At 35.8% G+C, this 13,998-nt stretch overlaps 1 protein-coding gene and 1 long non-coding RNA gene across 2 annotated transcripts; both read left to right on the top strand.

Moving 5' to 3' along the window:
* The first annotated feature begins 962 nt into the window (after positions 1-962).
* On the top strand, positions 963-7,953 carry LOC113350059 (sulfate transporter 3.1-like). The gene is made up of 12 exons (XM_026594130.1): positions 963-1,565; positions 1,850-2,057; positions 2,540-2,711; positions 3,360-3,425; positions 4,498-4,611; positions 4,822-4,938; positions 5,298-5,424; positions 5,514-5,800; positions 5,928-6,118; positions 6,277-6,362; positions 6,851-6,927; positions 7,461-7,953. Exons 1-12 carry the CDS (start codon positions 1,226-1,228, stop codon positions 7,659-7,661), a joined length of 1,986 nt encoding a protein of 661 aa, XP_026449915.1. The 5' UTR covers positions 963-1,225; the 3' UTR covers positions 7,662-7,953.
* Positions 7,954-8,472: 519 nt separating this feature from the next.
* LOC113350061 lies at positions 8,473-11,292 on the top strand. The gene is made up of 3 exons (XR_003360584.1): positions 8,473-9,008; positions 9,137-9,183; positions 11,105-11,292. It is a non-coding gene; the product is annotated as an uncharacterized LOC113350061 (long non-coding RNA).
* Positions 11,293-13,998: the final 2,706 nt, after the last annotated feature.

The raw sequence follows: 13,998 nt of genomic DNA, 5'->3' as shown, positions 1-13,998 counted from the left end.
AGCCCCAGTAATGGGATTCTTTTGGAGACTCCCATCCATACCCATGTCATCAATTTGTTATTATTTTAATTAACTTTTTAGATTTTATTTCTATAAATAAGCGACAATTATATCAAAATAGATATGGATACAACTACCACTGAAAATGTTTATCAAAACAAGATTTGTATTTCGATTCTACGTTATTAATTACCTTATTTTAAGGTCTCCACATATGATAAATAATACTCATACTCCATTGGAAATATTTTTATTATTTTATCTAGATAACACGTATTTTGCTCCATTGTCCTCACATCCGCCAATGCATTATAATATTTCAAGCTCCAGTATTTCCATACACCTGCATATACATCAACCAGTGCAATCGACTTGTTGGGTAAATGAATCCGGACTGGAAGTTATGCAGAAGTTATGGTCGACTGGCTCTATAGTGTGTCCTCAGTGTAGTGTACTCATTGTCCTACCATCTGAAATGTTCAACAATCAGTCCATATTGCCAACAGCCAGCACTCAATAAAATACGAACTCGTGATCAGTAAATATCACGCGGCTAATGCATAGTTACACTTTTTTTTAGAAGTTCCAACAAAATTCGATTCAGTTATGACTTATGAACAATGATTCATCTGAACCTCAATTATGTTTCTTAATTAAGGTGGCTACTCCAAATTTTCTTCTTTAATTCCTAAATCATGCATTGTGTGGCTTTTCTTCTTTAATTCCTAAATCATGCATTGTGTGGCCGATATGGGGAGACTCTTAAAGTGGGCGGTTAGGAATTGCAAATGAAAAGAGCAAAAGACATTTTTAAACACCTGCCACGTGCGTATACACGTGTCAAGTTCACAAGTGGGTCCCAAACCGCACTAGGTTACTACTGCTACTGCTTGGCTTAGCCAACTTGAGTTCCACATCCTTTCTACTCCCTTGTTCTCTTTATAAATGCCCACCATTTCTCCCTCACCTCTTCTATATCATCTCATCTCCTCAAAGCCACAGTCAAAACACCGTCACCGCTGCAATTTTCTTTCCACTACCATTTTCTTGCCAAAATCTTGTTGCCAGGAAACACAAAATACCTATAGCGTTCACTTACCCAAACACCAAGTATCTGTACTTTTTCTGACCACTACAACCGTTACAACTTAAGTTACACTCTTTCTGCATTACGTAGAAGAGAGACAAAAAGTTTTGCATAATCTTGGTGGATAGGTTACCGGAGATGGCTAATAGTGATCCTGCCGTGTTTCCGTCGACTAACGTAGAATTTCCACATAGAGTAGCGTTACCACCAAAGCAACCATTTGTGAAGTCATTAAAATCTTCTCTGAAAGAAACTTTCTTCCCAGATGATCCGCTCAGGCAATTCAAAAACCAAACACCAACAAAGAAGTTGTTGTTAGGTTTTCAATATTTCTTACCTATACTTGAATGGGCTCCTCGTTATACTTTTAGTTTCTTCAAATCTGATCTTATATCTGGTATTACTATTGCTAGTCTTGCTATTCCTCAAGGAATCAGTTATGCTAAACTTGCTAACTTACCACCCATTCTTGGCTTATGTAAGTTCACATAACCATTAAAGTTCATAAAATTTGCTGTTTTTGTATTATAATTATGTTATTTATTATTTTTTATTTGCTTTGTTTCAAGTTAAAAGGAAGAAAAAATAAAAATGAAAAGAAAATCCTTTTCTGGTCATATTGAATATGTCATGGATTCAACTCATGCATGGACCCTTGTCGTGCTCAGGCTAAAACTGGTGTTTCTCTTAGTAACTAAATGAATAATAAATATATACATCGAAATTAATTAATTTAGTTTATTACTTTGATGGGAAATGTAGATTCAAGCTTTATTCCGCCGTTGGTGTACGCCATGATGGGTAGTTCAAGAGATCTAGCAGTCGGTACAGTTGCCGTTGCATCTCTACTAACTGCATCGATGTTAGGAGAAGTAGTTCATGCTGGTGAAAATCCAACGGAATATCTTTATTTAGCTTTCACCGCTACATTCTTTGCTGGAGTTTTTCAAGCTTCCCTAGGCTTCTTAAGGTTAGAACTTAGAACTACTTACTTACTTCACTCATTCACTCAAGTTTAAATAATTATACGTAGTACTGATAAATTAAACTTGACTAGGTTCTAAATTTGCACAAAAAAGAATGACTACTTTTTAGCTGTTCATATCTGTCCCAATGTTTTTTTTGTCACTATTTTTCAATTAATCAATCCAATCTTTGTTTTCACATTTTTGGAGCTTTTTCCAAGTTTGTCGGATTACATGTTCAATAAATGAGTATGGTTTGAGTAAAGTAGCAGTTTTAACCCTATGTCTCTCTGTTGATGAGGAGGTTTCTTTTGTTTCTTGCAGGGTTTTTGTCTAGTTAGTTACATAATTAATAAATGAATCTGGTTCACAGAGACATCATCACTTACTGTTTGAAATGGATAAGAATCGATGAAAGTAAAAAATCAAATAATCTTTTGATTTTATTCTAAGAATTATTGTGATTTTGTTTGTGATATTATTGCAGACTTGGGTTTATTGTGGATTTTCTGTCACATGCAACCATAGTTGGATTCATGGCAGGAGCAGCAACAGTTGTGATACTGCAACAGTTAAAAGGGATTCTTGGTCTTGAACATTTCACCCATGGTACTGATATCATGTCGGTCATGCGGTCCGTGTTTACCCAAGTTGATGAGGTAGAGTCACCTCGTTCATATTCTTGGTCTCAATCTCCTTGTATCTTTCACTAGTTATTGTACTGTAACAGTTAAACACTAGTTATTGTACTGTAACAGTTAAAATCTGCATGTAGTAAATCGTTCATTAAGCAGTCATTGGTGGTAAACTTTTTTTATTTTTACTATAATAATAGTTAAGAAAATCTATGGATACGGCTACAGTAGGTTGGTAAAATAGACTAGCTAGTCACTGTACTTATGGCCGGAAAGTTGAAAACTTTGAGTCCTTAGGTGCTTGAAGCTAGAATAGAAAGCCGTATGCATTCTAGTTTACCAACTTTGTTTTTTGAAAAGCATGTTTAAAAGGAAATCTTATTGCAATATTTTCAAAACATACATTTCTTGTGATCAGAAGTTAACTTGAAGTCAACATTTGTTTCCTTGTTAGAACTTGGAAGAAAAAGAGAAGATCTAGCCAATCTGCTTCCAGAGTAACCTTTTATTTTTATGCATAGCCAAAGATAATCAAGGAAGATATTAAGTTCATCAATTATAGAAATTAAATTATTGGGTTCACTTTTCTTTGTTTCCTTTTCTTTCTTTTAAACAAATGAAAAAATCCTTCCTACTTTTGATTCTAATTGTTATTAATGGTGGTTGTTACAGTGGAGATGGGAAAGTGGTGTTTTGGGATGCTGCTTCTTGTTCTTTCTCTTGCTTACAAGATTCTTTGTAAGTAACCCGATTCCCATTTTCATTATTGTTTACTCCTCAGAATTGGTCATTAAGCCTTTACCCTCCTGATGTTAAGCACGCTCCGGGTGGAGATCCCGCAGCAATCACCGTGTGAGGAGAGGTGAGAGAGTGCTGGACCCCACATAAGCCTTTACCTCCTGATGTTAAGCACGCTCCCCCTCTCTGCCACACGATCTTCTCACGGTGATACCCATGGTGTTTCTCACGGTCATCGTAGCATCGTTGGATAAAATCAGCCAGAATTTGTTTCCTAATATGTTGGCGACATCAAATAGTGTTGCCACATGACTTTATTTGATGCATCAAATCAAATAGTAGCTTATTGGGCCATATGGCATCATTACCTCGGCATATGTTAGCTTATGGTATACGTGGGTATTTTCATTCCACAGTTTAATAATGCTTAATTAATTAACTAATATTATTTTGGATCCCAACCGATTTTTTTTAAGGTTAAAGTACTAACTTCATTTTAAGAACAATAATTAAAATGATTCGAAGAATAAAAATATAATCAAGTTTTTCTCCCTTGAATCTTGATTTTCCTTATTATTACAAATCCAAGATCAAATGCTTTAAAATTTACAATAGAAATAAAAAAGTTGTGCTCTCATTCTAGTTTAGCTCAAATAATATAACTTGCTTGGTTTTGTAGTTTTCTTTCTTTCAATTGTTACTTACAATTTACATCAAGTCCCCACTACTATCACCCGCTGAACATATGCTAATTACACTAATTAGTGATTATCACTGAATTAGAGGGTCATCCATCATCACACTATCTATTTTTAATCTCCACTACTTCTAAGTTCTAACACAAGCAAAAGATAGATATTTGTCGTATTATAGATTGCGGATATTTGTTAGGTAGTAGTAGAATTATTTACTTCAATAATTAGACTCTTCGTACCATTGACATCAAATAAGAAGATGACTGAACACCAGAATGTTAAAGTTCTGGAAACCAATGGAACGCAGTTATACTGGCAAAAAACGGCATTATTTCTATAAATTTTCACCTAACGTAAGATTTTTCGGTGTTAATTAGAGCAAGAAAAGACCAAAGTTCTTCTGGATAGCAGCAATGGCACCACTGACTTCAGTTATCCTGGGAAGTCTCCTCGTTTATTTCACCCATGCCGAGAAACACGGTGTTCAAGTGGTCAGTTCTCTATTTCTTTCTCTCTTTCAGGAATCTAGTCATCGTCATTACTTTCTCTCTTAGCCTTTTAATTATGGGGTCCACTGATTCGATAATGGTCCATTTCTACACATCTTGGACGGTTGTTATCGGTAGGGGCTACTGAGATGATTTTATGCCATTTAAAGTAAATAAAATTTATAAGTTTAACCTTCTTCTCTTTTACTGCAGATCGGGAATCTAAAGAAAGGGCTAAACCCACTTTCGATTACCCATTTAGCATTCGGATCTCCACACTTGATGGCAACAATTAAAACTGGGATCATCACGGGTATTATCGCTATGGCTGTAAGTACTAAGTACCCATTCTTAAATTTTTAGGCTAACCATTATGGACTAGATTGAGCTGTTAGATTGGCCAAAAAATGTTGCAAATAAAAAAAAAAAGTGATTTAGAACTTGTGTTGGGCTGTTGAAGGTTCATTATAACCAGAAGTCAAGTTAGAGTTGGGTCTACTTCAGGGCCCTAATACTTAAACAATAAGTTGTCCTAGTTTATTTATTTATTTATTTTGTAACTTTTCTTTTTAAACACACGTTCTCCTAGTTGTCTAGTTCAACACTTGAGTATCTTCTTGCACTTTGTCTTTTGTTGATTGAGGTGTGTAGTATACTAAAGAAGTATGTGTGATGCATGTGTTGAACAGGAAGGAGTTGCAGTTGGAAGAAGTTTTGCGATGTTCAAGAATTATCACATTGATGGGAACAAAGAAATGATAGCTTTCGGAATGATGAATATTGCTGGTTCTTTCACTTCTTGTTACTTGACAACAGGTGATTGATTCTCTTCATGATAATTAATTCCATTCTACACTTATTTATTTATTTCAATCTATTTATATAAATTTGAAATGAAAATTTAGGTCCTTTTTCGAGATCGGCTGTGAATTTCAACGCCGGATGCAAGACTGCGGTCTCAAACATTGTTATGGCCGTAGCAGTGATGATAACATTGTTGTTTCTAACACCTTTGTTCCATTACACGCCTCTAGTGGTACTATCTTCTATTATTATCTCCGCAATGCTTGGCATTATCGACTACAACGCTGCAGTTCATTTATGGAAGGTCGACAAGTTTGATTTCATAGTTTGCATATCTGCTTTCCTTGGAGTCGTCTTTGCTAGTATCGAAATTGGCTTAATTTTAGCGGTAAGTTACCACTAGAAACTTATCATGTTTCTTTTCCTCTTTTTACTAATACATAATTACGTTTTATTTATTTGGTTATATTGTTAAAAGAACATAACTTTTCTTTATATGGGATTATATGATGCAGGTTTCATTGTCAATGCTTAGAGTCATCCTGTTTATTGCTAGACCAAGGACATTTGTTCTTGGAAACATATCCAATTCCATGGTTTATAGAAATGTTGAGCAATATCCAGTTGCTAACAGTGTTCCTGGTGTTCTTATACTTCAAATTGATGCTCCTATCTACTTTGCCAACTCAGGATACTTGAGAGAACGGTGATCCTAAAATTCGTTTACATTTTGTATGAAATTATGCAGTATTTTGGATTTGTTACACTATACAGAATCACTTGTGGTTTTATTTATGCTACTAGATATGGTGCGATTTTAATTATGCTAGATATGGTACTAATGACTTTATGAAATGGTTGCAGAATTTCAAGATGGATTGACGAAGAAGAAGAAAAGATAAGATTATCAGGAGAGACAAGTTTACAATATGTCATCCTCGATTTGAGTCGTAAGTTATCAAGCTTCATTACCTACTAATAACACTATTCTTCCCGTCCCACTATTAGATGACCTATTTGGTTTAAAATCTTGTCCCATTATTAGTTGACCTATCTCATTAAACAAGAGGATATTTCTTAAATTACCCTTTTGATTGATTATCGTTATCATAAGAAATATATATAATTTGATATTCATGTTTATATTCATTATGTAGGTGTTTTAAAATAATTTTCGACGGTACAAAGTTTACGAAAATATATGGCATAGTTTAAGAGATAAATGATTTCTAAATTTTACAAGTTATTATCCACAAGGATATAGTTGTAAAAAACACTTAAAAACACTCATTTAATTCTTTGCCTCAAAAATTGTGTCAACTTCGACTAAGTCATCTAATAGTGGGACGGAGGGAGTATTATGGATTGGAGTATATATTTTTCTCCACGCACTATACTTCGATAGATTAAAAACCGTTTTATTTTCTTTTTTTGACAGCTGTGGGTAGCATCGACACAAGTGGGATTAGCATGCTCGAGGAAGTTAAGAAGAATGCTGATAGAAGAGGACTCAAGGTATATAATTATAGCTACCATCTCCTTACCTTTTGCATTGAAGTTACCGTATCCTGTTCCAAAAACTTAAAGTTACCGCTGTTAGTAAATACTGAACACATTATGATTTCACAAACTTAGTAAAAAGACCAAAACCAATAATTCCTGGGTAAAAAGGACATTTAGATTTTGATACTGTTTAAATGGACAAATATGTAAAAATAGCCAGGATGTAAACAGTTTCATCCTGCCAACTTTCAAATATTTTTTCTTATTTTTTAATTTACACAGGCTGCATCCAGTTTCATCCATACTAATTTTTACTCGTCCATTTCACCCATACTAATTTTTACTCGTCCATTTGAACCATGTTTTTAAAATATTTGGATAAATGACTCATTTTCCATTATGATTTCGAAACATTAAGCTAATGTTCTGAAAATGTGGCTAAATGTTCTAAAAAATGTTTTGGACTGCTAAGGGAAGTATTTTTTTTATTTATTTTTTGAATATTGGATTTTGATCTGTTTTTATATTTATCTTTTGTGTTTTAGCTTTTATTGGCAAACCCTGGAAGTGAAGTGATGAAGAAACTAGACAAATCAGATTTGTTAGAAGAAATAGGTCAAGAGTGGATATATCTAACGGTTGGAGATGCAGTAGGAGCATGTAACTTCATGCTCCACACTTACAAACCAACTTCCTTAGTAGTTGATCCAGTTATGACTTCTGAGCCGAGAGTCGACAGTGTATAAAAGACCAAAGATTCTGGTTCCTCCAATAACAAAGTGGCTTTTTAAACGTTTTCTTCCAATTAAGGATTATGTGCCAAATGCCCTATCTAGTCTAGTCTTGTAATAGAGATGTATCAAAATATTTTCCGCCATAGCAATTTGAAGGCTTTCTTCTGTATCTTCTTCCGAGAACCAAGAACTTCTTCCAAGAACCAAGAAAATTGTTGTAATATGTATATTGAAGTTTAAATATTTGCTTCTTGGGATTTTGACATGTATTGGCAATTCCATTGAGGCTCTGTCTTTGACCGAATGCAGTGCCAACTGGGAAAGTATAAATGAATTTAAGCTATACTGCGGCACTGCCAAGCATAAAGGAAACTTCCTTTATATATAAAAATAAAAAAAATTCGAACGACATGGTTCATCGGAGATTTTGATTGATTATAACCCCATAATTTATATTTATTTTAAAAATTTGATTCTAAAAAGGTATTTTGTCGCGGAGGATCTTATAAATAATAATTACAATCATATTTTAAAAAACTTGCTTATAAATAAATTCAATAAAAATCTTTAAAATCATGCAAATAAATTTCTAAATCATGCAAGTAAATCATTAATAGAAAATCAGATCACAATTATACTGTTGATCATGATTAGATTATGCATCATGTTCCTCACCATAGAATATAGAATCAACCATATAATTATAGGGAAAAATGTAGATCACGATTATACTGCTGATCATGATTAGATTATGCATCATATTCCTCATCATAGAATATAGAATCAACCATATAATTAAAGGGAAAAATGTCCAGAGTCCAGTTACAATCCTTATAAATAGACTGATCCTAATTACAGTTACAGTTCCGAAAGATACATAATTAAACTTTTTAGTGGATACAATTTGCCATTGCAATTACAAAGCCTACGGGTACTCGTTTAAATAACAAACTCCATAAAGTAGTTGATACTTACCTGTGATTTGAAAAGTGCAAAATGTTCCCCCATGAAAACAAATCTTGTTCAGAAATAAATATACAAAACATCGTTAGCAGCAAATCGCATATTGGAGCATGATATTAAGCAAAACTAAAAAAGAAAGAGAAAAAAGACGATGGTTATTTGATTTTATTTCATAAAAAGAGAATAATGATAAATTTCTATTCCTAGACTGGTTGTCCAAAATTATCGAGAGTTATTTTGTTATAAATATCCAATCGATGTTATTACCAAATTATGTGGCTTTCAATTATGGAATATATTTATCTTTGTCGATTACTATAAAGAGCATCCGAACAAAGGTGAACTTTCATCGTTTGGTCGGCTTTTTTTTTTTTCCCTAAATCATTTGCGTCTGAGGTAAGGAACTCCTTTTTCCTTTTATCCGTGATTCTCTTCGTTTATTATATTTCCCCATGGATTTCTATGATTATCTTCGTTTTTTATATATAATTCCCAATGGTTTGTTGTTGTTGTGTGTCTACCAGATGAGAAAGAATTTGATGATGTTTTTTTCTTCTTCTGAATGAATAAGGTAAGGAACTCCATATGGTTATCTTCGTTTCTTATATTCCCGTATGGTTTTCTGTGTTTTTAACCCTCCTGCTTCGCTTTTTGTTGTTGTTGTTGTTTTGTGATCTATCATATTAGAAAGACTTAGATCGTTCGTGCGATAAGTTAAGGAACCCCTTTTTCATTTTAATCCATGATTATCTTCGTTTCTTATACTTCTTTATTGTTTTTTGTGTTTTTAATCCTTCGCTTTTGTTGTTGTTGTATGATCTATCATATCAAAACTTTAATCTTTCGTACAGTTGTTTTTTGCTTCCTCGGAATTGATAAGGTATGGAACTCCTTTTTCATATTAATCCGTATTAATCTGTGGATATATTTGCTACTTATATTTTCCCTATGGTTTTCTGTGCTTTTAACCCTCCTACTTCGACATTTTTTGTTGTTGTTGTTGTGTGATCTATCATATAAATATCAGAAAGTTGTTTTATGTAACCCGATCTATTATATCAAAAAAACTTTTAACCCCTCCAAGAAAAAACACACGTAATGAAGCTAGACGAACTGCTTAATTAGCAACTACAAGTACCAGTTTCACCACTTATGCGGAAGGTTAATGACGCATAGAAAAATAATGGCAAAAACCAAAGGATTCTCAAAAAGAAGCGCAAGGATTATTTAAAGAATGTTAGGAGAAAGCAAAGTATACTTATCTCTACCTCGAGGAACTTTGTAACAAAAGAAGAAAAAAAGCATGCAGAAAATACAATGAAACCATAAGAGAAAAGAAAATGTGAACTTTGAATTAGATAAAAATGGCATGGTTATATTCAAACGACACCAAAAAGTTTAATTCTTAGGAAACAAAGGGAGTAAAAGTGCATGTCAAAATTTTCCTTAGCCAATTTCCCACAGTAAAGGAACTCCAAGAATGTCTCAAGATCTTCATGATTGAATTCAGGGAGAGAGAGTTTTGAAAACTTCAGATCTGGTTGCGTGCAGTTTTTGCCTGCAGTTTTATCATATCATAACTAGGAAACCTGCCTGATTGGTAATCTGTAGACATACTAACCAGCAAAAATCTGTGCGCAGGTATAGAAGGTCCATTGCCAGGCTTGACTTGAATATCCGAGTAGTTTCCCTCCCTAAATTTAACAGCTAATTCGCCAAGATAATAATCCACAATCCAACCTTCTGTCTTATTCGCATCCTTGATCCTTGATCCACTTTGTAGCAGCTTTAATTCCCTAATTCCCTAAGGAAAATCCAACAAGCCAACATGTTACAGGGATCGAACTCACCATGGGGGCATGTAGAAACTTGAATGGTCAGTGTCATCTCGATGTATCACACGGCAAAAAATATACATTTAATTCAATTGGGCTGAAGAACCAAAAACTCTCCATAACTTTCAAGTCAATTTAGGTCTTCTTAGCTAACAGATCACAGTGTGTAATGAACTATGCTTTTCATTTTGTAGTCATTTCAATTTATAATTAGTTAATAATTTTAGCCTTGATATCTGTATTGTACATGTCTTCGAATTTTGGTTCTTAATTAGTGTATAGGTAACCTTAGATTTTGAATTTGCTAATTCTTTATGAACATGTAACTTTCCTCACTGACCCAACATGGTATCATGTTATAAACAAGCATTTCCAATATCTCCTTGAACCATTCTCAATCTACTGTTTGTTTGAGAATTTGTTGTATGTACCATTGTTTGAGAGTTTGAGAATTTGTTATCAAAGTTAGATCTTCGCTATCTATAATCTTGAGCATGATAATAAACTCACCAGGGAAGCTTTCGATTGTTTATGTTTATAAATAGTTTCGGTCAGTCGTCAAATCACATTTTTAACGATTTTCTAGAATAGGACCAAAGTAGATATTGCACCTGTGAGGATATATATAACCAAGTTGCCACAAAATTGCGCTTGTAGGTACACATCTCATCTTCCGCCACGTGCCCACAAAGGCACACGTGGAAGACATGCGGCTAAAGGCATCAAGATATGATATCACGCGTGGACAGCCAAGAGTCACTTTATCCTATCCTTAGAAAGATTTAAGATCTACGGCTGGGGATAGTCAGACTGACGCAGACAAGACTGGGGCAGAGAAAAGCTGTCTACCGCGGACAGACATCTCAACTACCCGCATTAAATACCCTCAAACAGCATACGTGTCAGTCAGCCTGTATTGGAAGCGCAGATAATACTGCGTATCCAGACAGAACACGCAGATGCAGCCGAGAACACGAAGACTTCTGCGTGAGTGGCACAAAACACAAGAGGATAAGGTTATAACGGGCTTCAGAAGTGGACCCCACGTAACCTCCCTATAAATACCCCTCTCTCCCAAGTGAAGAGGGAGGCCGAAAAACATTGAGAGGAGAATGGGAGAGAGACAGAGAGATAGAGAAAGTGTAAGTGAAGTTCCTCCTACTACGCAGGCTTATATTGGTCTCAAAGTCATTCGACTATTTCTGTAACCTTCATACATACAATGAAAAACCCAAACCCGTAGACAGAAATCTGAGTGATGAATCATATAAGTTAATCGTTTCATCTATATTCATGCATTTATACTTTATATGTTCAATTCGATAATTATGGTATATCATGTTCGTACATTTTATATTTCATCCACTATTTATCTTATTGTATGAGCCAAGAACAATGATTGTAGTTGATGAGATGAGGAAGAGTATTAGAACTCTGAGTCAAGGATTCGACATAACCTATCCATTCCCCTCAGACGCAGCTTATTTACTGTATTGTCATGAGTCTGTGCGCATTATTTGTGAATACTCAGATGACACCAGATCTTTGTGTTCACAATCTGGCGCTAGAAACATGGACCTTCATCCCGGTAAAAGATTTATCTTCTCCTGTGACTTGTTTCAGGCTTCGTTTTCTGAAAATAAAGATGTATGAAACACTACGGTTTTTCCCGTTCATGATTTCAAAAACCAAAATTTTTAACAGATCCGCGTTTATCTAAGTAGATCTGATTCTTCATGCATTTTCTAAGTTTTCACGTCTTTGAAAATCAAAATTATGAACAGATCCGAGTTTATCTAAGTAGATATGATTCTTCATGCATTTTCTAAGTTTTTAGGTCTTTGAAAATCAAAACTTCGAACAGATCTGCGGTCATCTACACAGATGGACGCCTTAAGTATTTTCAAGATTTTACACCTTTGAGGACTCAAAACGCTAATAGATATCACGTGGGGCCCATTGTCTTCGTGATTTTTTCTCTCTCTTTCAGGAAAATATTAAAAGATGGAGAGAAGCAAATATGTCGGGAAGGCTAAAGCTCCTTCAAAAGAGATGCCAAGGATAACCCCAGTGGTAACTAGGAGTAAGCAGAGAGGTGAAAAGCTAAAGGCAGCGGATAGGGCGCAGGATAATGCATAAAGCATGGCCCCCATCAATGCCAACATCATCGCAGCAAACGCAGTAAATGTCGCGGCAGCCAAAGAAGGAGCTTCAAGAGCTGGCTGATCCAAAGTTGGAGCTCCCAGAGTAACCAATGCTCAACTACAGGAACATCAGGAAGTCTTGGCAGAGTCAGGAACATCAGGAAGTCTTGGCAGATCCAAGCGAAGCTTCTCCTCCTCCTTGCCTTGTTGCTCCTTATCCTTGAGGAGACTCTTCAACTCACATATCTCCCTATCCCTATCAGCAATGACAGTCTCAGCCGCAGTAAGCTCCTCTTCCCGAAAATGAAGCTTAGCCTCCAACTTAAGGGATTTGGCCTTAAAAAACTGGTACAACATGTGATTGCAATGCTCACTCCTCATTATATGCGAATCAGAAGATTAGAACACCCTGACTCTAAAAAATGCTAAAAATTGATACAAGGAAAAATGATAAGAGAACTCACCTCTAACATCCGTTGTTGGGGACATCCATACTGATACCTATCAGCCAACACCATCATATCAGCAACAGTCGAGGGAGCGTCGACTACTAGAGTAGCCTTCAAGTACCGAAGATTCTTATCCCACGCTTCTGCAACCTGGTCCTCGGGAGACAATTGCATCATCTTACGGGTATAGGCATCAGATTTCTTCTCACCCTCCACCACAGGAGATGGATTGGGTACGAACATCAAGTTCTTATTTTTAAACCAAGCTAAGATGGCATCATCACCCTCAAGGATCAGTGACTGAGGAAAATCATCTCCAGAAGACCCAACCGAGGCCTTACCCATGTCCGTGAATTTAGCACCGAAGAGTTCGAGGCTACTCCCGCATCCAAATCTGGAAGGTCTCTAGCACCGCTCCCCTCTGGAACATCACTAGCATCCACGACTCCCTTGCCCTTTCCATCCGCCTTGCTAGATTTACCAAGAACATCCCAATTATCGTTTGGGGAAAGCAGGTTGAACCTAGAAGCCAGGCCCAGGGCAGCGTTTATGTCAAAACTATCCTCCGCAGAATAAATCCGACCAAAGGAAAACTCCTGAGACATAGCAGGAATTTCACCACCAACACCCTCATCACCAAGGCCAGTGTTATCATCACCAGCATCACTGCAACCCGCAGGATTAGATTCGGCACCAGCATCATGACAACCTGCGGGATTAATTTCACCACCAATACCGCTGCCACAAGCGGTAGTATTCCCTTCAACAAATTCTTCATCATCATGACTTGGAGGGGATGTATCAGTACTCTCTTCCATATCAGACATATCTTCATCCTCTCCAAGCTCAGTCACATGACTGTTAACTTCTTCATAAACCTCCGCCTCCTCGATTGTTGCGGTGGTTGACTGCTTGGGATTTATCCTCCTCTTCTTCGTCGCCTAAAAAGACAAGGCAC

This window comes from Papaver somniferum, chromosome 2 (assembly GCF_003573695.1).
Source record: "Papaver somniferum cultivar HN1 chromosome 2, ASM357369v1, whole genome shotgun sequence".
In the NCBI taxonomy this organism is placed as follows: domain Eukaryota; kingdom Viridiplantae; phylum Streptophyta; class Magnoliopsida; order Ranunculales; family Papaveraceae; genus Papaver; species Papaver somniferum.
This window is presented reverse-complemented; position numbering and strand designations above follow the sequence as displayed.

Excerpts from the sequence above, each read along its gene's own strand:
- LOC113350059 (XM_026594130.1), top strand. The coding sequence starts at position 1,226 with ATGGCTAATAGTGATCCTGCCGTGTTTCCGTCGACTAACGTAGAATTT. Across the intron at positions 2,058-2,539 it reads GCTTCCCTAGGCTTCTTAAG|ACTTGGGTTTATTGTGGATT; the intron begins GTTAGAACTTAG and ends ATATTATTGCAG. Across the intron at positions 4,939-5,297 it reads CGGGTATTATCGCTATGGCT|GAAGGAGTTGCAGTTGGAAG; the intron begins GTAAGTACTAAG and ends TGTGTTGAACAG.